This window comes from Coregonus clupeaformis, unplaced genomic scaffold (assembly GCF_020615455.1).
Source record: "Coregonus clupeaformis isolate EN_2021a unplaced genomic scaffold, ASM2061545v1 scaf1774, whole genome shotgun sequence".
In the NCBI taxonomy this organism is placed as follows: Eukaryota; Metazoa; Chordata; class Actinopteri; order Salmoniformes; family Salmonidae; genus Coregonus; species Coregonus clupeaformis.
This window is the reverse complement of record NW_025535228.1, coordinates 1703-28873: the sequence shown is the minus strand read 5'-3', so window position 1 is coordinate 28873 and position 27171 is coordinate 1703. Positions and strand designations below refer to the sequence as shown.

The following is a 27171-nucleotide window of genomic DNA, read 5'->3' as shown; positions in this document are numbered from 1 at the left end:
ATTTAACCACATGGCTTTGAGAAATCGGTTAAGGAGGCGCGCATACTGTCATAGGGAAGATCTGAATTATATAATCTTCGCGTCCTCTCTCCTCGCCTCCTTCTCAAAATCCATTGGATGACAAAGCCAGAGATCCCGCCTCTCTGACCTTCTCCTCCAATGGGTTTTGAGAAGGAGGCTGAGGAGAGAGGACGCGAAAAGTATATATTGAGATTTGTCCATAACCACTCTTTTTATAAAACACCGGTAGTATAAATTCATTGGCCAAAGCGGATCTTTGGTTACACGCGTGGCTTGTCTCCGTTCTTGCAGAGTATAAGACAGGAGAGGACCGTAGCAATTTCAAAGTTTACAGGAGGGTATGTATTCGTTTTGCATGATATTTTCAGATTGGATATATTTCATTTTAGGCTACATTTGCTAAATGTGTAGGCTAAATGCCATGCATAACGTTGACGGGATCCTCCTCGTGCATCCTTTTGTAACATCCTGCTTCTATATAAAAAATATAGCTGGCGCCGATTCAAGTTTTTGTAAATGACCTCACTCCAGTGCAATGCATGCGTGTTTGGTAAAAGAAAACATTGACTTCTTTGACCAGTTTTGTACAATTCAATATTGTTGTTTACTTTACGTCTAGGAAATGAAGGCTACAAAAAAAATTCACGCAGAAACAACCTACATAGTCATCCATGCATTGCATTCCCAGTTGAACAATTATGGTCACCCATTCAAACCATTCAGAAATCACATTACCAAGAAGGCCTACGAGTATTCCTCATCATAGGAAAAATGTGTCTGTATTTCTCGTATATAATCTGTCAAGTCTTGCTTACTCTTGTTATAACAGCACTTGTTAGAAAAGTCAGTAAGAAAAGCTTATAAATGTGCATGGGTATCTTCATTCATGGTAAAACAGAAATATATAATATTCAAGTAGCCTAGGCTATGATATACATTTGTAGCAATTATGCTAAGAGAGGGTGGTAAAAAAGTAACCACAATGAATGTACCTATGGAAAGTGGTCCAACTAACTAACTGTCAACGCAAGTCTGCTCATTGGAGGAGGAACTGTTTTCCAGTGCCTATACATTCCTATTGGATTAAATAGATTCAATTATTGGTTTAATTTGACTTCAACAAGCATATCCCAGAGCAGAGGTATTTAGAGTGGTTTAATGTATTTATAACTGCATTTGAAAGCGATGGGGTGTCTCCTCTCTCTCTAGCTTCTCTCTATTGCTTCTCTCTCTGTCTCTCGCTTCTCTCTCTCTCTATGTACCAGACCACCACAAAGTTCTCATGACACTCATTTGGACTGATCCTAATTAAATGTGCTCAGATATGCAGACAATGTGCCCAATGTTTCCACTTCTCCACATCTAAATGTATGGCGTAATGATAATGTTTATCCTCACTCTCTTCCTAAAAGTGCTTCGGTAACTTTGTCTGAAGTTTGTCTCTACAGTATATCCCTCCCTTACTTGAAGCGTCTCAGATACATACACCAAAGTATGTCCTAAAAGCATCAATAAAACACATTCAAAGTCCTGCTATTTATCCACTCTAAATCTCAAATCAAATGACACCCTATTTATTCCCCATACAGTAGTGCACTACTTTAGACCAGAACCACTTTGATCAGAAGTGTTCTCAATCATCAAGTTTGCAGACGCCACAACAGTGGTAGGCCTGATTTACCAACAACGATGAGACAGCCTGTAGGGAGGAGGTGAGGGCCCTGGCGGAGTAGTGCCAGGAAAATAGCCCCTCCCTCAACGTCAACAAAACCAAGGAGCTGATCGTTGACTTCAGGAGACAGCAGAGAGAGCACGCCCCCATCCACATCGACGGGGCCGCAGGGGAGAGGGTGAAAAGCTTCAAGTTCCTCGGCGTGCACATCACTAACAACCTGAAATGGTCCATCCACACAGACAGTGTGGTGAAGAAGGCGCAACAGCCCTTAAGACTCCTAAGACCCAACAGCTTGGCCCCTAAGACCCAACAGCTTGGCCCCTCCTGGTTGTATCACCTCCTGGTACAGCAATTGCACCATCCGCAACCGCAGGGCTCTCCAGACGGCCTGCCCTCCAGGACATCTACAGCACCCGGTGTCACAGGAAGGCCAAGAAGATCATCAAGGACCTCAGACACCCGAGCCACGACCTGTTCAACCGCTACCATCTAGAAGACGGAGACAGTACAGGTGCATCAAAGCTGGGACGAGAGACTGAAAAAGCTTCTATCTCCATGCCAACAGACTATTAAATAGTCACCACTAGCCGGCCTCCACCCAGTACCCCGCCCTGAACTTCAGTCACTGTTACTGGCCGATATTTCTTAATTCCTTTCTTTACATTTTTTGGGGGATTTGTGTGCATTGTTAGGTATTACTTTACTGTCGGAGCTAGAAATAGCATTTCACTGCACCTGTGATAACATCTGCAAAGTATGTGTACGCAACCAATAAAATGTGATTTGAGTAGTGCACTACATGAGGGAAATAGTGTATCAATTTCAGACCTATCCCTTGTCCAATCCCCACAGGTCTCACCCCTGCAGATGATGACCGATCGAGCCAATCACATCAGCGTTGCCATGACTGAGGACCTCACGTCCACCAATGGGACGCCTAGGACCAAGGTCATGACCAGCAGCACCACGGTGGAGCTGAACAAGCTGCAGCCCCGGGGCTCCACGGTCAGCTTCCACAGCATCCAGTACAAGGTGAAGCTGAAGACTGGACCGCTCTGCAAGAGGAAGAACACTGGCAGGGAGATTCTGGTGGACCTCAAGTGAGTGGAGTTGGTGGATCCTTTGGTCTCATGTACACACAGACAACAGCAGACAGACACACACTTTCAAAGATGCACACACACTCGCATGTATTCTACACACAGGCTTCCACCTTGAAACATGCCCAAACACACAAGTTCTAGTGATACTAATTGACTAGTGGATGATTAAAGTGAGTTTGATCACATCCATGCACACATGCACCATTACACACACAGTCCTGTGTGGCTCAGTTGGTAGAGCATGGTGCTTGCAATGCCAAGGATAAGGGTTTGATTCCCGCTGGGGCCACCCATATGAAAAATGTATACACGCACAAGTGTAAGTCCCTTTGGATAAAAGCGTCTGCTAAATGGCATACATTGAGTACGGTTACATGCACACATTAATGTGATTATTGTGGATAGTCAGACTAATATAATAGTTTGATTAAAATGCTTTGCAAGAAGAACGATTTCCCTAATAATCCTCGTTAAATGGACACATCTGAAATCAGGCTACCTGATGGCACTCTGATAAATGCAGAAAATCGGCAATCAAAATAAACGTTCTACCACAGCGACCATGTTATTTTTTGGAATAATATTTTATTGTGAGTTATATAAAGTTTGTATGTGAAAACTACTTCTAAGACTTATACATTCAGTTGTTCCAAACTCACTTCACTGGCGCTAAAGAGGGAGGCTCGCTCGGCTGGTGCTAGCACATGCGCAGATCCAATACACCGCTGGAACGCCGATGAAGGTGTTTACATGTCCTAATAATTCAAAAGATTGCTCAGAAAACCAGGTGTTTTAATTGCCATATGCTTACTTTGATTTTGACCTTACGCCGATTTAAGATAAGCAGAGTAAGGTGTTTACATGACTATTTCATAATCTGCCTACTGCCATAATCAGTTTAATATCAAATTATTACTGTGCATGTAAACATACTCAATAACTAGCTACAATAACACACACACGCCAAAATGCTAGTGGACCTGAAGTCAATATACACTTTGACCACCCAATTACATTTGGTGATTATGAAGTTAGCTAATTCGATGTGGATTTATTGGCAGATACACCTCATTCTCGCTCTGTGTTGAGCTTGTTTTTTTATGTCTTTCTTGGTACAGCCTCAGTGTATTCCTGCCCACCACCCCACCCCTTTACTAGTGAATTAAGGGAGTGTTATTGATGGATCTAACTCAATTATAGGAATTCAGTTTGCTGTCTCTCTAATGCTCATGAAGAGGTTTTAGATGTGTGTGTGTGTGTGTGTGTCAGAGAAAGCGTGAAAGTGAAGTGAGACAAAAAGAGGGAGAGAGATCATTAACACAAATTGACAAAACATACAGGCCTCTCCATTTGAGATTAGGGTTAGCATGCTCAGACCACAATGAACAATAGCTCAGCGGAAAATTCTGTCATTTTTTTCTGACGGCATTAAATGTACTTGACATTTCCCAGGGAGGAATGCATAATTTCACACAAGTTTTGGGCCGTTTCCCCTAGTGTTAATTATATGATATTAACCATGGTTTCTTGCGTATAATCTCTTTGATGCACTGTGGAGCAGGCTGCCAGGGAACCAAATTAAATGCTGTCACGTGATTCTACCCTGCAAGCCTTTATAATTCAGTGTTTTAATTCAGTTTTTATATTACAGATGCTTTTTTATACCAATTGTGCAACTGTTCTTTGTGGAATCAGAAGATTTGATCCTGGATTCTTGTTTTGGACCGTTATACAATGCTATAGATTATTTTCTCCGATTGTTGGAGGTCTTTGGGGTCGCCGTATTCATTGTGCTGTTTGAATCGGTTATATTTGTGAGTCTTTTATTCATTAGAGAACCAAACCTCCTCCTTTTCACACTGTCACTCTTGTGATTCATCCGTATGTATGACTAAGCTATGTGAGACAATATTTACACATCAAAATCACAAGCCCTTGACACTTGATAAACGCGCTGGACTGGCTTGATAACTTTTACCGTATGTAATGGTTTGATAAGACATTTGTGTAACATTGTGAGTATAGAAAGTAGATGACAAAATTACTTGAATGGGTGCTATAAACCTCTCATAAGCATGTCATAAGGTGCTATAAATCCAGCATTATGTTTGATGTTGTAAATTCTATCCTATAATTATTGGTCCTTAATCAGCTTTTCACAAGTCTGAAAGTGATTTATGGAGCAAAACACTTCAAAGTTAAGATGAAATCAACTTATTTCCTTTTCAAAGCCACAATTCCATGAGTGCAGACCTTTTTATTGTTATTGATTTAATGTTATGTTCATCTAGCTTTGTTTGATTAACTTAGTCCAACAGTTTGAAATGCATATGAATGACTCAGTTGTGTGTGTACAAATTTCCAAATCCATTTTACTGATTTGCAACTCTGAACTGAAGGCCTATACTGTTCTTGATTTTTGTAACTCTTTCATAATTTTTTCCCTATACATTAGAATACAGTGCTACACTTCTCATTTGTATAAAAAATGATGTTACACAATGTGAGCTTATTATGCTAAATATGTGGAAGGCTTCAGTGCATCTTAAAATATCTGATGTGTTTTGTTGTCTTGCAGTGGCATCATGAGACCAGGCCTAAATGCTATTCTAGGACCCACTGGAAGTGGAAAGTCCTCGTGAGTATTTTGTTGATGAGACCAGTTTATCTTGAAGGCATTATGTTGCTTGTTACAAAAAAAGGTCCCACAGGTTGCCATAGTGATCATTGATCTAACGTTATGGTTAGGTTCCTGGACGTTCTAGCAGCCAGGAAGGACCCCTCTGGTCTCTCAGGGGAGGTGCTGATCGACGGGGCACCACAACCACCCAACTTCAAGTGCCTCTCCGGCTATGTTGTCCAGGTAAGTCTATTGGCTACCTGTTGGACTGCCCTATCACGACATATTGTGATCATACCCTGTTTCTCCTCATTTCTTTACCTAAATAGATGATGTATTGTGTCCATAACGAGACCATGGCACAGTAAGAAGAGCATATTCGGAGGAGATATGTACAACAAAACTCTAGGGTCAAACAGCAGAAGAATAACAGTCTAGCTACAGTCTTTTTTCACCCCAGTCAGTGACCTTTGACCCTTGTCTCTGTGACCTCACCAGGACGACGTGGTGATGGGGACTCTGACGGTGAGGGAGAACCTGCGATTCTCTGCAGCGCTGCGTCTGCCCCGCTCCGTGCCCCAGAAAGAGAAGGAGGCCAGGGTCAACAACCTCATCACTGAGCTAGGCCTCACCAAGGTGGCCGACGCTAAGGTATGTTGGAACATAGATAGAATGGAAATGTTGAGACAACTGTTCAGGACTGCATTCATAATAGTATTATGAGATTAAATGCAGTTTAATATGATCTCTATGGTCAAACCATCCACAGTATTCTCCCTCCACTATATACACTGAGTATACCAAACATCAGGAACACCTTCCTAATATTGAGTTGCACCACCCCCCTCCCTTTTGCCCTCAGAACAACCTAAATTCGTCAGGGCATGGACTACAAGGTGTCGAAAGCCTTCCACAGGGATGCTGGCCCATGTTGACTGCAATGCTTCCCACAGTTGTGTCAAGTTGGCTGGATGTCCTTAGGGTTGTGGACAATTCTTGATACACACGGGAATCTGTTGAGCGTGAAAAACCCAGCAGCGTTGCAGTTCTTGACAAACTCAAACTGGTGCGCCTGGCACCTACTACCGTACCCCGTTCAAAGGCACTTCAATCTTTTGTCTTGCCCATTCACCCTCTCTCGTCGGCCCCAGAGTCAATGAGCACCCGGATGGATTTGGACTGTTCTCCCCACAACAGGGTAGCATAGAGGGGGTTACAAGTAGAGAGAGATTGGAAACTCCCCTTACAGCTCACCAGTGTACTCATACCTACTGATGAGCCTGGTCTTTTACTGGGCAGGTTGATAAGAAATGTCCCGTAGCTCCCCAATACAGACAGCTCTTAGTGTTCCGTCTGTGGAAGCGCTCAGCAGGAGACAATCTAGCCCTGCCCAGTTGCATGGGCTCCGGAGGAGGCGAGTCGGCAGCCCTCTGTGATCTCCGGGAGAACTCGGGTGACACCGGACTCTCTCTGAAATGATTTCCGGGATTTCCGGGATTCCTCGGAGGCGAGGTTGAATTTGAGGACGAGCGAGGGAACAGACCCCCTCTCCCTCCTACGGTCCGGAGCCGCCCATCGATCCGGATGGTCAAGGTTATGAGGGAGTCGAGGTCCATGGGCAGCTCCCGGGCTGCGAGCTCGTCTTTAATCACATCCGATAATCCGTGAAGGAACGTGTTGAACAGGGCTTCCGGGTTCCAGGCACTCTCAGCCGCTAACGTGCGAATATCCACCGCGTAGTCTGCCACACTACGGGAGTCTTGACGTAGTTGGAGCAACTTACTAGCAGCCTCTCTCCCGGACAACGGAGAATCAAAACACTTTTCGTACCTCCGCCACAAACTCCTCCAGACTGAGGCAAACGGCGTAGCGCTCCAGAGGAGGTAAGCAAGGTTCTCGGGACACCGGGGTAGGCTGGGAAGGAGCGCTGCTGATGGCGGGGTTGCTGAGAGTCTGGGGGGTTACTGTTGTGGCTTGCTGCCTAGTTGGGAATCCGCGGAATTGCTCCAGCAATGCATTGAACGCATGGTCATGGCGTTCTGCCAGGGTATGGAGTCCCTCCATAAGGCTTTGTAGTAACCCCTCGTGTCTTCCAATGGTGGCTCCTTGGGAGGAGACGGTGTTGCGGAGCTGGTCCGAGTCTGCTGGTTCAGTCATGGCCAGTTGGTACTATCACGGCTCAGGCTAAGACCCAGATGCAGACACAGGAGGTGGATAGTACGAGTCTCAGAGTTTATTACAGTACAAGGGGCAGACAATCGGTAGGTCAAGGCAGGCAAAGAGTCATAATCCAAATCAGTCAGGCAGGTACAGGACGGCAGGCAGAAAGGTCAGAACTGGGAAGCCTAGAAAAAGCAAAAATTAGAGCACAGGAACACGCTGGTAGGACTTGACGGTACAAGACAAACTGGCAACAGAAAACGCAGGTATAAATACACATGAGGTAATGGGAGACACCTGGTGGGGGTTGGAGACCATCACAAGACAGGTGAAACAGATCAGGGTGTGACAAATTGTCTCAAGGCCTATACATTCTTCTTTAACCTGTCTCTTCCCCTTCATTTACACTGATTGAAGTGGATTTAACAAGTGACATCAATAAGGGATCATAGCTTTCACCTGGATTCACCTGGTCAGTCTTTGTCATGGAAAGAGCAGGTGTTCTTAATGTTTTGTATACCCAGTGTAGATGTGCTCTAAAATTGCTTCCTTCTCACCAATGTTTTGAAATTACATTTTGAAGGTGTCAGGCCATATGAGGGCTATCATGTGGTACAAGGCTGTGGTACCATACAGCAGTGGTTACCAACCTTTTTCCCTTGGAGCCACCCCTACTTGTATCTAGGAAAATCTGAGCCCCCCCCAAAAAAATAATAAAAAATAATAATAATAAAGTGATTCATTCCAAATCTTTATTGGCAAAAATGTACATCAATTATAGTTTATTTCCTTTTCTTTTTGGTTTGCCCTGGTTATCTTTGTGTATAATCAACTGTACGTTACAATCAATAACTTGTTCCTTCCTTAAAAAACGAATGGCCACCTTGGGCCTGCATACCTCTGACCAGGGATGGGATGTCAGGTGTGATGCTAGTGACAGCCAGCATAAAGTCCTGGTGGACATCGAGCCTGTTACGGGCTTTTGTTTTTATTGTTCCAAGCGCGCTGAAGGCCGTCTCAGACAGGTACGTAGTGCTGAATGGTAGAATAACCCTTGTAGCTGCGTGTTTGGCCAGTCTGGGTGCAACAGCGTGTCCTTTGACAATCCAAAACGTTTTGTATCCGTTCTCGTGGAAATATTTATTTGACATAGAATCGGCTTGAAGGTCAGCAAGCTCATCTTCACAGCCGAGGTATTCCACATCCTCGAGACTGCAAATATAAGGGTCCATCACCCACGATTCCTTTGATAAGTATTCGTCAACATCGGCTAAACTGGATTTAATTTCCTCCCGAAGCATGTTCATGTGCCTGGTAAACTCAGTGCGTAAAGACGCAGGCACAGTACCACCAGACTGTTTCATCAGCAGTGGAAATTGTTGTAGCGCCCCTTTTGACATTTTTCCAACTCTGTACTCCAGTTTCCGCACAAAAGCGTCGAGAGAGTCTTTGCACTGCATGACGTTTGATTCAGGACCCTGCATCCGCTTGTTTGTCTCATTGTAGAGAGTGAATGTATCCGCTAGGTATGCCATTTTGTTCCAAAACGCATCAGTCAGCTGTTCGCACAGCGGTCGATTGTGATCTTGCAAGAATTCCTTAATTTTTTCCTGCAGTTCTATAAAACGCACAAGCACTTGTCCACGTGACAACCAGCGTACCTCTGTGTATAACAGCAGTGTTTGATGCGCTTCATCCTCACACAGCTGGGCAAACAGTCTCTTGTTAGTAGGGCGAGCCTGAATAAAGTTTACAACTTTAACAACCGTTGCCAGGGTGTTACTAATGTATTCCGAAAGTGTTTTACTGCCCAATGCTTGGCGATGTAGCATGCAGTGGAAAATTGCGCATCCCGGGGCTTTTTCCTTCAATCCGCAATTAAATCCCTTGTTTTTGCCCATCAACGCTGCAGCCCCATCAGTGCAGCATGCAACAATATTCTCTTAGGGCAGATTGTTGGACGAGAGATATGAGTCCATAGCTATAAAAATATATTGGCCTCTTGTTGTTGTGGCTAGATTGGTAGACATAAGAATGTCTTGTTTCAAGTCATCACCGTCAATATATTGCACATAAACGATGAGCACGGATTTGTCTGACACTGTTGTTGTTTCATCCAACTGAATGGCAAAGGGAACATTCCTAAGCTTCTCGTGCAGCTGGTTTTGACAATCTCCAGCCAATTAATAGCGAACACTCAAATGACGCCTCCGTGGGTCTGTGTAAATCACTGCCTGCTCTTTCAAATGCTTTTCTGATGTCTGTGGATCTTTTTGATAGTGCCAACTGCTTCTTCCTCTCAAAAAAATCCTGACTTTCACCAATAGTCTCCTGGTGTTTTGTTTCCTGGTGTCGTTGCATTTTGCTTGGCTTCATGCTGTCATTAGCTAGCTTCTCGCCACAAATGACACATTCTGGCCGAGTCCTGTCCTTAAATAAAACCGAAGTTAAGATAACTCTCGAGATATAGCCATACTTTTTTTTTTGATGATGAGTCATCAGCACTTTTACGTTTCTTAGACATGTTGTTTAATTCATAAAATAGTGATGCTCTGACTGCAGGAAAAACGAGCTGCTAGCTGAAACTGATTGAGCGCAGGTCATTGAGGTTGTTGATGATCACAAGTTTACTGGAGAACGGAGACCAAGTAGAGACTTTCGGACAAGGTGGATAATTGTATAATATGAGGCAGTTTATTCAGAGGTAAAGATATCTGTAAATAGCGTGCACGGACCCGTTCGTCAACCTCGTAGGGAGATATCTGAGAGAGCGAGCCCCTAAACATTGTGTGCTGACATTTTATACAATAAAATAAAGTAGGTTGATTCTAGTAGTTCTGATCTTCTGATTGGTCCTGATGAGTTGGTCGAGGTCACTTCCATTGCATTGGCTCTGAGTCGGGTTCTCTGTCTTCAGATGTTCAGCCTAAGAGAAGGGGGTTTTTGTGTGTGTGTGCTTAACAATGATGATGTGTGCGTGTGTGTGTGTGTGTGTATGTGTGTGTGTGTGTGTATGTGTGTGTGTGTGTGTGTATGTGTGTGTGTGTGTATGTGTGTATGTTTAACAATGATGATGTGTGTGTGTGTGTGTGTGTGTATGTGTGTGTGTGTGTGGGGGTGTGTGTGTGTATGTCCTCAGAGCAATAACTCGTGAGTTGGGAGAACTGAGAGACCTATGGCGTGGGTGTTGTCCATAGCCACCTGCTGATAAGGCCGACAAGATAGAAGTCTTTGTGCATTGTATTAAATCCAAAGGCCCAACACAAGATGGGTCATGCACAAGATTTTAGTCAGACCAAGCTATAACATAATATATTTACTACGACAAATCCCTCTCTTCACGTCTCCCCAGAGACGTGACCAAGTAACAGTAAAGAAGGAAAACTTAAGACGTGACACAAGCTAACAGTGTAATTGGCAAAATAGGGAAAACTTTATCAGAAGATAAAGTTTTACATTCCCCCTCTTCACGTCTCACAAGAGACGTGACATAAAGCTTAAATGCTGCAATTTGGCAAAATAGGGAAAACTTTATCAGAAGATAAAGTTTTAATTCCCCCTCTTCACGTCTCACAAGAGACGTGACAAAAAGCTTAAATGCTGCAATTGGCAAAATAGGGAAAACTTTATCAGAGGATAAAGTTTTACATTCCCCCTCTTCACGTCTCACAAGAGACGTGACAAAAGCTTAAATGCTATTCATCATCCAGATATCCTTGGTCAGCATCGTCAATAGCAAGCAAAGGAAACATCTGACCGTTATCTGCAGGATGTGGATCAATAGCGGTGGTTATAATCCTGGTTGTCAGCGTCCGTATGCATGGAATGCAACAGCATCCACAAAGCACTAGAATTGCAGCAAAAACAGAGATGGATACAAGTATAGAAGAAACAAGCGTTTTATATTTACCAAACGCATCCATCCAAGAGTCCCACATTGAAGTATCCACCCCTGAGTGGCTCTTCATTTTGCCATTAAGAGTTCAGTAACCCTTCCAGGGCGACAGTCAAGCTGCCATCTGTGGCTGTATTGTTGGGAATAAAGGTACAACATTGTTCACCAAACATAGCACATACTCCTCCTTTTTCAGCCAGGAGCATGTCGACAGCAATACGATTTTGGAAAGCCATGAGAGAGGTCGCAGCCAACTGGCCATGCACCGCCTCAAAACCTTGTTGTGTCCAATTGCCTAATTTTTGAACATTAAAATGGACATAATTGATTCTGTCAACATTTTTATTAATTGTGCACCACCAGCAAAATGAAGATTCAAAACCTGCGGCTACTTGGTCAATCAATTTATACTCATCTGGTACCCCCCTAGGGACCCCAATTGCATCAATGTAGGTTGGGTCCCCATGAGTAGGGCCCACAGCGCGCCTGGTCCTGGTAGGAATTAAGTCAGACACATGGGTCACCAGCTCCTGAACACCTGTTGGATACACAGAAATTGGTAGCAAAAGAGAGACTAGTGCACAGGTGCCTGTGGCATTTCCAGGCAGTCCATCAAACAGATGAACGCCTCCACACCACCACCAGACATCAGCCCTGGAAACAGGTTTAAACTCAGCATTAGGCGTATAGATAAACCGACACCATCCAACAGGTACCATACCCAACAATGGTAGACCTTTCGTGAGATTAACACAGGTAAAGTTAGCTCTAGCCACCTGATAGGAAAAAATTGGTTTCTTAGTTGCTTTAGTAACCAAGGGATGAACTACGTCCCATAGTGTACAATTGGCGGAAGGGTTGTCATGTTTCATGACAGACAGGAAGCATTCTGGCGTAATGGCGGCAGGGATAATGCGAAGCAATGGCCGTGCCCCCCATACAAACCACACAACTCTGATGAGTCACCTTTGCCGCTTCCTCAGTCAACAAGAGCCAGTTGTTAGAAAGGCCGGAGACACCTGTAGCGGTCAGGATTGCATCATCCAAAGTAGGTGGAGTGGTAAGTAAAATAATAGAATTATTCTTATTACCATTTTCATTAATAGCCTGTGCTTTTGTGTTATTAATATGACAAATTCGAACATTCCAATGGACTGGTGCAGTGGTACAGCTTACATAAGGAGCAAGTCTAAAGTCCTGGCAGCCTAATGCAATACCAGGATAGATAGTAAATTTGAGTCCTTTAGAGTTTTTTGTCAAAGTCAAGAGTTTCCTCCATTGTTTTCCTAATGTAGTAGAGGTGCAACTGGACCAGTCATAATTAGTCTCACATACCAAGTTTGTCCAAGTCCAATCGCTATGGGTGACCCCCACTGTCATATACCAGTCCCAGTCACGGTAGTAGGTAAGGTCTCTGAAGTCTACCCACGGCACTGTCGCAGTAGTGGTAACATTAAAGGGTATACATAATGTGGTGCTTCTATACAATTGTCTGGGCCCACAGGAAAGGGTGTTAGAGACAACTTGTCGTTTATTTACGTGGTGGCTGTGGCTTACATTCTGATCTGGGCTCAATGTGTCGGAGTGCAGGTTGGTCGGACGTATGGTTGTGGCATTGAATGTGTCGTTAGGTTTACTAGTGGGTGTAATGGGTGTCTGTGTCATGTGCTGTACTGACCAGAGTATGATTCCTAGAGTAACCCCAATAGTTACAATCAGCAAAACAAGGAGTGGAGCAGAGCACCCCAGTCTCTCCCATGGTGGTCTGTCCCTCCTTTGTTTTTCCCCCTCCAGTATCTGAAGATGGGAGTCTCCTCCACATATTCAGATAGTGTTGGTGTCAAGAATTTGATCCGAATTTAATGTGATTAAATCACTTCTGACTTCAGTCAGGGTTCTGGAAGGAGTTGGTGCTGGTGTACAATGTGTCAAGTGGTGCCAAGGTGCGCCTGATTTACCTTTGACCTGGACTGAGTGTGAAGTAACCTCCTTCACTTCGCACGGTCCAGTCCACCTGGGATCTTGCCACTTTCTTTTGTGAACCTTGATCCTTACCCAGTCGCCAACCTTTACCTTCAGCGGCGCCGGATCTCCCGTCAGCTCCCCCTCTTGGACCTTGTGAATCTGTCTGGAGAGAGCTGCAGAGAGTTCCGTTAGTTTTCTCACATATTCAGACATTACAATTTGTTGTACATCAAGGGCGGGCATATGACCTCCCTCCCTTGGTGGACCAGGCATGACTCTACCAGTCATAATCTCATGTGGAGAGAGATGGGTGCCTGCTCCTGGAGAGGCTCTCATGGCCATCAACGCCAGGGGCAGAGCTTCAACCCACGTCAACTTTGAACCTGCACATACCTTGGCTATCTTAGCCTTCAAAGTTTGATTGGCGTGTTCCACGAGGCCCTGAGATTGCGGCCGGTACACAGACCCAAACTTGTGCACAATGCCGAACCTCTCCTCCACCTGTCTCAGGTGTTGGTTACTGAAATGGGACCCGTTGTCGGATCGAATTTGTCTTGGAACCCCATACCTTGGTATGAGTTCAGTCTGCAGCCACTTAATAACTGACCTAGCATCCTCACGTGCTGTTGGTATTGCCTCAACCCATTTGGAGAATCGATCTACCATTACCAATAAGTACCTTTTCCCATTAGTTACATTATCAGCCCCCCATGTCAGTGTAATCTATGCTAATGTCCTGAAAACATGCATTAGGTACTGGGTATGAACCCATGGGTGTTTGGAAAGGTTTCTTTGGGTTGTGGCTGCCACAAATGCTGCACTCATCACAAAACAAGTCTGTCATGTCCTTAATGTGTGGGTGCCACCAAATATGGGAAACCTTCTGTAAAGTTTTGAGTTTCCCTTCATGGGTGGGCCCATGAGCCTCACGTATCAGCTCGGGACAGAGATTAGCTGGGGCCACCAACCTGCCGTCATGGCATCTCCAAAGTTCATCAGGTCCTTTGGTGGCTCCCATCTGTCCCCATACCGAGTGCTCATACGGGCCCGCTGTGAATTGTAGTTCCTTTATGTGTTGGTCTGTGAGTTCTGTTCTAGCTGGTTGAGTCTGCAGCACCATCTGTCTTGGAGTGTAGCCCCCAGCTTTCTTGGCTGCTTTGTCAGCTGCGTCATTTCCTCGCTGACTTTGTTCTTGAGTTGCTGATGTCCTTTGCACTTCATGATGGCCACCTGCTCAGGTAGTGAGACTGCTTTTATCAGTCTCTCCATTTGTGCCTTGTGTTTGATCGGAAGGTTTCCTGTTGTGGTGAAGTTACGTCTGACCCATTGTGGTCCATCTGTATGGACTGCTCCATGAGCATATGCTGAGTCAGTGTAGATGTTCACAGTCTTTCCTTCAGCCTTTTCCAGGGCTTGAGTCAAACCAATGATCTCGGCTAGTTGGGCTGAGGCAGGTTGTGGGATGATGTCTGATTCCAGGGTCACGTGTGACCCGGTCTGGAAGCTGCTGTACCACTGCATATGCTGCTATGTTCCCTTCTTCTCCTCTATAGCAGCATCCATCGGTGTACAACCATAGATCAGGATTGGTAAGGGGTTCGTTTCCCAAGTCTGGTCGCAGTTTCAGTTCCTGTGCCGCTCTCTCTTCGCAGGAGTGTGCCAACCCTTCTTCTGCATTGAGTGCGTCTGCCATGTTTTTGTCGGTGTTGACAAAAGTAATGTGTGATTGGGTGCATTTATTCTGGATTTTGTTCTTTCTTTCAGCGCTGAACGTGAATTCCTTACTCATCAGATATGCTGCAACCCCATGGTGCGTATGGATTTCCAATTTGTGGCACATTACCAGGTGGGCGGTTTTTTTCAATAGCTTTTGCCACTGCAGCCACGTACCTGGAACATGTTGTCTGACCTGCTTCAATATGGTCCAACTTAGAGGAATGATACATCAGTACTCTTCTCTCCCCCTCTTGTTTCTGAAAAAGGATGGAAGAAGTGAACCCCTCCTTTTCAGAAACATCAAGATGAAATTTGTTTTTGTAGTCGGGTGCTGTCAGAGCTGCTGCCACCGAGAGATCGGTTTTTAGGAGAGCAAATGCTGTTGATGCTTCAGGTGTCCAGGTAAGTGAGGAGTGTAAGTTTCTTGGTCCTGCTTCTCTCACTATTTCTCTCAGTGGTTCAGTCCTGGATGTGTAGTCAGGGATGTGGGTACGGCTGTACCCTGTCAACCCCAGGAAGGACAACATGCCTGACACTGTGATGGGACGTGGATGATGGAGTATGGAATCTCGGTGGGATTTCGAGAGACCAGCACCTTCTCCTGAGATTTCTCTGCCAAGGAAAAGGACAGTTCTGCGACAGGACTGGACTTTGCTCATTTTGACCTTGTAGCCTTTGACAGCCAAGAAGTCAAGTAGGGTTTTTGTCATTTGTAGACAGAGATCAGATGTGGGAGCCCCCAGCAAAAGGTCATCTACATATTGGATGAGTATCACTCCTTCAGGGATTTTCAATTCAGCCAGGTGTGTCTTTAGGATATGATTGAAGATTCCGGGAGAACACCTGTAACCCTGTGGAAGAACCGAATACGTATACTGTTGATGTTCATATGTGAAGGCAAAGAGAGGCTGTGAAGCCTCATCCAGTGGAATGCTGAAGAAGGCATTAGCCAGATCCACAACGGTGAAGTATTGGTGTTCTGGTGAGAGATTACTCAGTGTAATGTGAGGGTCAGGGACAGGTAGGTCAATGGGTGCAGTGACGTCGTTCACTGCTCGGAAGTCTTGTACCATCCGGTATGTTTCACCTCCTGTTTTCAAGACTGGTAAGATTGGTGTGTTCCATGGAGACACAGTGCGATATATGACACGAGCTCCCAACAACCCATCTATGGTTGGTTTGATCCCCATGGTCTGTTCCGGTTTCAGACGGTACTGTGTTCGGTAGATAGGAATTTGATCAGGGTTGAGTAAGGTGATGGTGACTGGTGCCACCTGTAGTTGTCCAACATCAAATGGGGTGTGTGTCCATATGCCTTCATCAATGGTGGAAAGCAGTGCTTGTGATGAGGGGTGGTCTGTGTAAGGTTTACCATGGTGTCTTGGGAGAGTCAAACGTTCAGGAAGGCAATGTTCCTCTGTGTCAACTGTCATAAACCTCCACATGTTCTCAGTGGTGGCTTTGGTTATTCCTGGAGTTTGGGTGGGTTCCCACTGGAGTTTGGATGCTCTTCTGATCATAGGCCCAAGGCTCCTTGCTTCAAAACCGTTTCCAACTGCCAGTGTAACATGGGGAGCAGATTCTTCGCCCAGTAGGTACCAGGATTTCAAATGGGAAGGTAGGATAACCGGAGCAGCCACTCCTTCCTGTCCACACACTATGGTACAACATCTGATTGTTGGTGTCAGGTGCATCATGTTTTCATCCCAGTCATCGGTATATGGGTTGACATCATTATCAGTCACATTAAGTGTACAGTGGATTTCAGCTTGAGGAGTCTTGTATGGGTGAAATGTGTAAATGAGTTGTCTCAGCTGGTTGAACTTGAATTGAACCTCAGGGGTTCCTTGGCCGGATTCGATGCACTTCAACCAGTATATTTCTTGGGTCAGGGAGAGGACTGGGGTTGGGATGATGGGTAGCATCAGCACCCTAACTGGATGAACTGGTGTGGAGGTAATGGGATCAATGGAAACCTCCACACCCTTTTCGGTAAGGTAGATTGAACATTTCAGTTTGCACAATAGGTCCCTTCCTAATAGGTTGATTGGACAGTTGGGACAATATAGGAATTGATGCTTCAAATTGGAAGGGCCCCATTGGAAGAGCAATGGTATGGTCTTAGTGCCATGTTCCCCTCTAGGTGTCCTCCTTGCACCACGAACACAGGCGCTTGTACCACTGCAGGACTTAGGAATGGGTTATAAGGGTTAGTTGGAGGAGTGGGTGTGTATGCGGGTGGTGTGCTCTTCGCTTCCTGTGGCAGGGTCGGATACAGTGGTGCTGAGGGCGCTGGTATGTCACTCATGGACTGTGTCCCCTCTATTGGTGTTGTCTCAGTTGTGGGTTCAATCACCACACCCATCATGTCTGGTTTCTTGTATGGGTGTGCTCGTCGTGTTTCCTCAATTGCCCACGTACCTATCCTTAGCTCAGCCTCTGCTCTCTCTCTGTGTTTAGTCCCTTCCTTCTTGAATAAGTGAGACTTATTCCTTTCCACTTCACTTTCTGTTCCTTCCCTCACTGCCTCCCCTAGCTCTTTCTCCATAGAGGTGAGTTGCCCTTTAGACGGGGCACCCCCGCTAAAGTAACCTGCCTGTGTCCATTTGAGTTTCACTCCCTCCCACACTTTCTTCACTGTCTTATACTGTTCTTTCCCTCCCGCTCTATCCTGTATTTTTTGATCTAGATATTCATTAAATTTGAGTTTTGGGACGGTAGTGGTTGCCATGGTTATACAGTTTATTAGACTATCTTGGTGCTCTTAGCCCGTCACTGGCCGAATCCAGCAATGTATTCTTGGCGCTGACTGAGATTTATCTCTGATGTCCCACCCTCGTACACAAAAAATGTTCAATGCTTTATTATTAGGAATTATTTTGCAAAAGGTATTATTGTTTTTCAATTATTCGAATTATTATATATTTTCCCAAAAGGTATCAGAACCGCCCTTTTGGAACAATATATTAACAAACCCGAGCGCTCCCAAAACAATCATCAATCTAATTCTAGGGATTTATTTAGCAAAAGTTATTATTGTTTTTCAGGTATTCGAGTTATTATATATTTTCCCAAAAGGTATCAGAATCGCCCTTTTGGAAGAATATATTAGCAAACTCGAGCGCTCCTAAAATAATTGCCAATTTAATTTTGGGAATTATTTTGCAAAAGTTATTATTGTTTTTCAGGTATTCGAGTTATTATATATTTTCCCAAAAGGTATCAGAATCGCCCTTTTGGAAGAATATATTAGCAAACTCGAGCGCTCCTAAAATAATTATCAATTTAATTTTGGGAATTATTTTGCAAAAGTTATTATTGTTTTTTCAGGTATTCGAGTTATTATATATTTTCCCAAAAGGTATCAGAATCGCCCTTTTGGAAGAATATATTAGCAAACTCGAGCGCTCCTAAAATAATTACCAATTTAATTTTGGGAATTATTTTGCAAAAGTTATTATTGTTTTTTCAGGTATTCGAGTTATTATATATTTTCCCAAAAGGTATCAGAATCGCCCTTTTGGAAGAATATATTAGCAAACTCGAGCGCTCCTAAAATAATTATCAATTTAATTTTGGGAATTATTTTGCAAAAGTTATTATTGTTTTTCAGGTATTCGAGTTATTATATATTTTCCCAAAAGGTATCAGAATCGCCCTTTTGGAACAATATATTAGCAAACTCGAGCGCTCCCAAAATAATTATCAATCTAATTTTAGGAATTATGAAAATACCAACACCACAAGAGGGAAAAAGTTCAAGTCAGCTTTTAGCGCAGCGGCTACATAACAGGCAAAATAGGACTCAGTGGTCCTCTTAAAAGTTATCCACTAGTTAGTCTCATGAAACGGCCAATCTTACACAACATTCAGGTTATCATTTCAACAATTACATTTTCATTACATATCAGCATCAACACACAAATTCAGTTTAAGTTCCTCACAGTACATATAGTTGAGTGCCACGTCAACCAATTGCCCGACTATCTGAACTTGTATTTTTTTATTATTTTTTTTATTCTCCTCAAGGAGACTCCCAGTCGTTTAAACCATTCAACTGGCGTCTAGTCGGGAGAACCTTTTCTGGACTTGGATTCTCACGGAATTAACTCAACCCGACTATCTGAATCTTTTTATCAAGTCACCAGATCCTTCTCTTGTGGATCAAATAAAAGGGTCCATCGCTTGTGAACCAAAAACTGTAATAGGCTTCTCACTAGAAAGCCGCAATTCAACAGGAAATAAAACCACTGTAACTAGACTTCTTCTCTTAGAGTCACATTTCAACAGTAAAAACCTAAGATTTCAGATATCAACAGCAAAAAATAAAAGGGTCCGTCTCTCGTGAACCACAACCTCTGTAACTAGACTCCTCCCCTAGAGAGTCACATTTCAACAGTAAAAACCTAAAGAATTCAGATATCTTTACATATGTGCCTTTTTGAGTCATAATAGATATGTTATAAATTTATCAGTAATCCATACTCACGCCCAGTACTACTGATCATAATTTGGGTTTATCCTACAATACAATATGCAGATTTTGTTTTAACAGGTTCTGCTTACCTTTGTATTGACGGCCGTCTAGATCAGTTTCCTGAGGCGAGCTGGATTCCCGGCTGCTCCTGCGGACAGGTCACCCGTCCTTTCAGATCCGTCTCTTACTTGTCTCCTGTCTCTATCAACTTTTATGGACCGAATTCAGAGTTAGAAAACCACCCTCTGCTACCAAGTTTGTTGATGATCACAAGTTTACTGGAGAACGGAGACCAAGTAGAGACTTTCGGACAAGGTGGATAATTGTATAATATGAGGCAGTTTATTCAGAGGTAAAGATATCTGTAAATAGCGTGCACGGACCCGTTCGTCAACCTCGTAGGGAGATATCTGAGAGAGCGAGCCCCTAAACATTGTGTGCTGACATTTTATACAATAAAATAAAGTAGGTTGATTCTAGTAGTTCTGATCTTCTGATTGGTCCTGATGAGTTGGTCGAGGTCACTTCCATTGCATTGGCTCTGAGTCGGGTTCTCTGTCTTCAGATGTTCAGCCTAAGAGAAGGGGGTTTTTGTGTGTGTGTGCTTAACAATGATGATGTGTGTGTGTGTGTGTGTGTGCGTGTGTGTGTGTGTGTGTGTATGTGTGTGTATGTGTGTGTGTGTGTATGTGTGTATGTTTAACAATGATGATGTGTGTGTGTGTGTGTGTGTGTGTGTGTGTGTGGGGGTGTGTGTGTGTATGTCCTCAGAGCAATAACTCGTGAGTTGGGAGAACTGAGAGACCTATGGCGTGGGTGTTGTCCATAGCCACCTGCTGATAAGGCCGACAAGATAGAAGTCTTTGTGCATTGTATTAAATCCAAAGGCCCAACACAAGATGGGTCATGCACAAGATTTTAGTCAGACCAAGCTATAACATAATATATTTACTACGACAAGGTGCACACTTTTTTCCGGGGAATTACCGCTTTTACATTTCTCTGCCATTATTCTTATTTTTTTAGATTGGCCTTGGCATTGCAAGCATATAATCTTTAATGATATTTTAAAATGTATTAATTTTACAATTAAATTATAGTGGAACATTTTATGCATGTTTGACCTCAAAGCAAATGAGTTCACGGCCCCCCCTGTGAACTCTGGCCCCAGGTTGGGAACCACTGCTATACAGCATAAGATGTCCAAAGGCTATCATGTGATGTGACTGTGTTTCTTCCCAGGTTGGTACCCAGATGATCCGGGGGATCTCTGGAGGGGAGCGGAAGAGGACCAACATCGGCATGGAGCTCATCATCGACCCCTCTGTTCTCTTCTTGGATGAACCCACCACGGGCCTGGACGCTAGCACCGCTAACTCTGTCCTACTGCTGCTCAAAAGGTAGCTATAGCTCTAAACTGTTACTGTAACGGGCCTGGACGCTAGCACCGCTAACTCTGTCCTCAAAAGGTATAGCACTACTATTCCAAGAAGTACATTTTACATTTGAGTCATTTAGCAGACGCTCTTATCCAGAGCGACTTACAGTTAGTGAGTGCATACATTTTCATACTGGCCCCCCGTGGGAAACGAACCCACAACCCTGGCGTTGCAAGCGCCATGCTCTACCAACTGAGCTACATTTCGATTGATTCATAATGGGTGGGTTAAGTGGGAGGTAACCTATGTTTCATATTTGATGCTTTTCTTATTCCCCTTCCTGTTTCCTGTTTCCTAAATTTGTCCTCTAAATGTTCTGCCTTTCTTATTGGCTACCCTGTTAAATGTAGACCTCAAGCCCTTTTTTCATTGTCTTATCTCCTTTTAGGATGGCCAATCACGGACGCACCATCATCATGTCCATCCACCAACCGCGTTACTCCATCTACCGGCTGTTCGACTCCCTGACCCTGCTAGTCAGCGGCAAACAGGTGTACCATGGGCCGGCCCAGAATGCACTGGACTATTTCGCCAACATAGGTAACCTTCAATATCAATACTACACGCAAAGTATAAGGAGCTACCATTGTTGTCTTGTTTTAGAGATAAAGGAAGTTAGATTGATGTAAAATAAGTCCTGAACGGGACAGAGCAGAATAGAGATTGATATAGAGGAGACTAATGTTCACATGTGTTGTTGTATCCTAGGTTACGCCTGCGAGGCCCACAACAACCCAGCCGACTTCTTCCTAGACGTCATCAACGGAGACTCTACTGCCACTGCTATGAACAAGATTCAGGGAGAAGGTCATTTTCTCACACACACACACACACACACACACACTAACAAACAGTGTGCAGTATATAAGTCCAAGTCTCGCAAGCACCTGAAAGGTGCCTTAGAGTCCTGGCGCCATAGTAAAAGAACAAGGGACCCAGCGCTCTAACACAAACAACATCTGACCCTGGGTCAGTGAGATTAGGGGTGCAGGAGGCTTGCCGTTGCCCAGACAGGGACAGGGGTTGGAGGGAGCCGGTGGCTGGTGCTGCAGCCACGGCCTGAGGCTGGAGGCCAGGCGGTTGGAGGTCACAGCCCTCATTGTATCAGCTCAATGAGAAAAACCCTCTGATCTGTACTGGTACAGTAGGATTTGTTGGCCTTTTAGAGGCTACAGCTAATGCTAATAGCGACAGTCATACACTATTGGTGTGGATTGTGGAAGGAACCGTTTTGGTACAATGGGAGTAGTCAACCGGCTCTCGGACTGGACTTCAATGAATTTGTATCTGGGTCTTTTGGATTAATAAATTGGTTGTTGTCATGGGTGAATTAAGGGGTGATGGTCTCCAACCTTTAACAGAGTGTATTGACTCTTGGGTTCTCTCTTTCCTTCCCGTCCTAGACATTGACTTTGAGGAGCTTAGTGGCTCCAAGCAGACCATCGAGGAGCGTCTAGTGGAGGAGTACAGGAACTGCTCCTACTTCAGAGACACACAGGCCGAACTGGAGAGGATCGCCCAGGGAAAGCAGTACACCACCAAGCCCACGTCCCGTACCATCACCTACAACAGCTCCTTCTTCACCCAGCTCCACTGGGTCCTAGGGAGAACCTTCCGGAACCTGGCGCTGAACCCCCAGACCTCTGTGGCACAGGTTAGCACACACACACACCGATACAGACTCACACACACCGATACAGACTCACACTCACACTCACACACACACACCGATACAGATACAGACACACACACACCGATACAGACTCACAAACATACACGTACCTCCCTCCATGGTGTCTAATGAAACCACATTGAATCGGCTCAAGGACCGCACATTGCCCGCGGGCCACCAGTTTGAGACTCCTGACATAGAAGTATTTTGTCCGTTGTCATAAATCGAATCAAAGACTCTCAAAGATGTTGAGAAAATCCATCAAAGGTCCCAATGTTTAGGAGTGGATGACCATTTGTGGGTTAAAAGCTTAAGAGGTGCTGTACCAATGTCCCCTAAACTCATTTCAAACACACCCCAGTAGGGAGAGGATTCTCAGAATACATTTAGCTATGCTCCTATCACTAACGACCTTATGACCGGATTTACCCTCCGAGCAAGTGACTTGAGAATAATGTGATTTTTAATTGCGGCCCCTGTACTTTTCTCCACTTCACAACAAGCTCTTTTGCGCTGAAAGGGTGGGAGGAGCTTCTGACGACTTAATGCCCTCATTAGTCATCCATGGCAACAACATCCCATCAGAAGTATCTCACTTTAAGAATTATTAACAGCTAATTGGCCCCATAGTAAATCGACAATAATCCCAAGCTGGGGTCTGGATTTTAAAGGCTAGAGGGCTGGAGTTCCTAGCTAATCAGCTTTGCTGACTGTTGTGACCCTGGTGTTGCCTAGAACTGAAGTGATATCATATCCCCCCCCCCTCGGTCTCGGGTCCCGGTGGCCAGGGCCCAGCCGGCTGTCACATGATTGCGCCATTACCCGCGCTGGGCTTCCACATGAGGGGCTTGGGGAATGAGGTGAAAAAGGTTCAACCTTATTAGCTTATCCTCTCACCCTGGGAACTGCGATGGGGCCGGTTAGCCCTGTCATAAGATGTAAATCGTCAGGATTAAAATAAATGTCGCTCTGGAGATTTGACCCTTTCTCTCTTTCTTATCCAACATGGACTACCGGTCTGTAGATGAGAATGGATGAGGGAGAGTGTGGAGAGCGCTGATTCGGTGTAGTTTGTGTGGGAATATTCCTAGGTTTAAGAATGTCGACATTCTTAATGGACTAATCAGGTTCTATCAGGGTTAGACCATTTGCCTCTGCAAGGCCAGGAGAAGTAGTGATACTTCTCCTGGCCTTTGTATTCGTCATAGCATCTTACCTCACTGTATTTTAAGAAAAAATATATATATATACTCTGAAAGAGAGCAAAACCCATTTTGCTATAGACCAACAGAGATTAGTTTAGATTAAAACGGGCCTGGACCTTTGATCAAAATGGGCTCCCTCATGCGACTGAAGTCTCAGTTGTGTAAGGCATATTGTCAGACATTTAAGATCGTTTACTCCCCAATGCCACGGCGCATTGCGGGTCATGATGTAAAATATGCCGTTATGATTGGCTGATTTGCTGACCTTTGACCTGGCTACTAAACTTACCATGTTTCTCTTCTGTTGGGCAGCTGGGAGTCACCATTTTCCTGGCTCTTATTGTGGGCGCCATTTTCTTCAGGGTGAAGGACGATCAGAGTGGAATACAGAACAGGTGGGGAAAGCATTATTATCACAACTCCTCAAATCCATCTCAGAATGGGATGTAATGGATCTCCAGCCCATTATCAGCCTCAACTTCATCCTGGGACGTTTTTGCAAAAAGTTTGGCATCAACCAATTGATGCTCGTGTCAACTCAGCCGGATCTCTGATGTCATAAAAGGTTACGCCTGCAGGCTAAATTTCCTGTAAATGCCACAATACATCCATCCACCCACTGGTACTATACAGTAAATTAAGAATAAGGGACTTAACTTGTCGAGGTGATCTGATTTCGATTAATCTGTAGACTGAAACTGATGAGAACCCATGAGGCAGAACAACAGCAGCATCTGCCTGTAAAGATTAGGTTAGTAAATGACTCTGCTTTGGGAGAGAGATGTTATAACAGGATAATGTAGCCACATTAATCTGCTTACAATAATCAGGATTTTGCCCATTATTTTATTGGTCCAATCAGACCTGGGTTCAAATACATGTGTATTTGAGTATCTGTAATTTAAAATACTTTTTTTGAGTATTTTCAAATACACAGCACAAGTATTTGAGTATTTGAATCGTTATTTGTAAAAACCAAATAGTCTGCCAAATTCTATTTCAAATACTCAAATACACTGACTCAAATACACTCCCATGCATTTAGCCCAGGTATTTGAAAATAGTATTTGAAATAAGTATTTGAAAATACTGACAAATACTTTCCAAGTGTATTTCCAAATACATTAAAATATTCAACTACTTGTCTTTTCAAATAAAATATATCTGAATACTTACTTTGAATGTATGTGAAAGTAAATTGAGATATTTAAAATAGTATTTGAACCCAGGTCTGGGTCCAATTAGACCTACAGTACAACTCCACTACCTTGGTCCCCTTAGTCTGAAACCCGATGGAGCACACACACATTTAGCATTCATTTCAATAGGGTTTTCTGATTCAGAGGGTTTGGGTTAAATGCGGAAGACACATTTCAGTTGAATGCATTCAGTTGTACAACTGACTAGGTATCCCCTTTCCCTTTGACCCCCTTTCATTCCATCCATGACTGGACAGAACATATGGATTTAATGTCATTATATGTAATGTTAGTGTATTGGGGGTATAGTTGAGATCAATATGTGTAGCTATATATTATGGTTTATGTCAGGTATTAGGTCAAATCAAATCAAATGTTATTTGTCACATGCGCCGAATACAACAGGTGTAGATCTTACCGTGAAATGCTTACTTACAAGCCCTTAACCAACAATGCAGTTCAAGAAATAGCGTTAAGAAAATATTTACTAAATAAACTAAAGTAAAAAATAAAAATGAACACAATAAAATTACATAACAATAACAAGGCTATATACAGTGTAAAAACAAACAGGGGGGGGGCAGGCAATGTAAATAGTCCCGGTGGCCAAAAGTAGGCAAGGTATTTCTCTGACTTTCTCTCTCTTTGGCTGTTATTGGGTTAAGGATCAAATGAAGGGTTGGATGAGGCGGCCTTTTTTGTCTCTGAAATGGCACCCTATTCCATCTAGTGCACTATGGCCCTGCACTAGATAGGGAATAGGGAGCCATTTCATACGCAACCCTTGTCTTTTCAGTCAGCTTTTGGGGTCTTTGGTTTAGCATTCTGAAGGTGACGTGATGTTTCCCCTCTTTTAGGATCGGTGCTCTGTTCTTTATCACCACCAACCAGTGTTTCAGCACGCTGTCCGCTGCCGAGCTCTTCATCACAGAGAGGAAGCTGTTTGTGTACGTATTGTAGTAGACCAGTGGCACCACTATAACCTGGTCTCTTTGAAGTATAGAATATGGGGGTGTGAGCATGCGGGTCTGGCCAGATGCGATGTAGTCATTGTTTGTGTGTGTGTCTGGAAGTTGTTCGTATAATTTTGTATCTGGAGTGGGGAAAAATGAAGGGAAAATATATTATAAAACAACAACAACAAATCTCTCTCTCTCTCTCTCTCATATATATATATATATATATAAACTATGAAGACACTGTCTCTGCCTAAATACTTATCAGTATTAAATGGACCAACAAGCATTAGTTTACAGCTACATTTAGTTCACTGTTTGACCTTTGTACTTCTAATTATTCTGTAAATGAGCATTATCAGTATGAAATACCCCAGCAAGCAAGCATTAGTTCCAAATGCCCCTAGCCAAGGAAGTTCGACAAGAAAAGACTCAGTATGAGATAATGTAGACGTCTTGTCTTCATTGTCCCCAACAGCCATGAGTACATCAGCGGGTATTACAGAGTCTCAGTCTACTTCCTGTCCAAGATCCTGTCTGACATCATCACCCTGCGCACCATCCCCGCCATCATCTTCAGCTGCGTGGTCTACTTCATGATAGGTGGGTTGGATGCACAACATGGAAATGAGACATTTGCATTTATGAAAAAGTGAATAGATCAGATTACATTTTAATTGTTAAGATGGAAGAAAAGTAGAGAGGGACATAGATGTTGAGGGAGCTAGCACACAAGCATATCGCTGCACCTTTTATACCTGCTGTAAACTGTGTACGTGACGAACAACATTAGATTTAATTTGAGACGGTAATGGCACAGACCGTAAAAGGTCAAGAAAGGTCAAGATGGCTCTACCACTCAAAACCAGACTCTGAAATGATCCTAACATTGAAGTGTGTGTCTGTCCTGCAGGTTTCAAAGCCACTCCGGCAGCCTTCTTCATCTTCATGTTCACTGTGACTCTGGTGGCCTACACAGCCACTGCCATGACCATGGCCATCTCTGCCGACCAGAGCGTGGTGGCACTGGCCAACATCTTCATGACCATCAGCTTCGTCTTCATGATG

At 44.0% G+C, this 27171-nt stretch overlaps 1 protein-coding gene across 1 annotated transcript; it reads left to right on the top strand.

Moving 5' to 3' along the window:
• Positions 1-281: 281 nt before the first annotated feature.
• LOC121535888 (broad substrate specificity ATP-binding cassette transporter ABCG2-like) lies at positions 282-27171 on the top strand (the record flags this gene model as incomplete). The annotated part of the gene is given in 13 exon segments (XM_045218748.1): positions 282-359; positions 2549-2796; positions 5378-5437; positions 5548-5662; positions 5918-6070; positions 20875-21032; positions 21460-21611; positions 21780-21878; positions 22475-22725; positions 24261-24343; positions 26005-26094; positions 26582-26706; positions 27017-27171. Coding segments are annotated over 12 exon segments (1674 nt in total), but the record flags the coding sequence as incomplete, so codon positions are not given.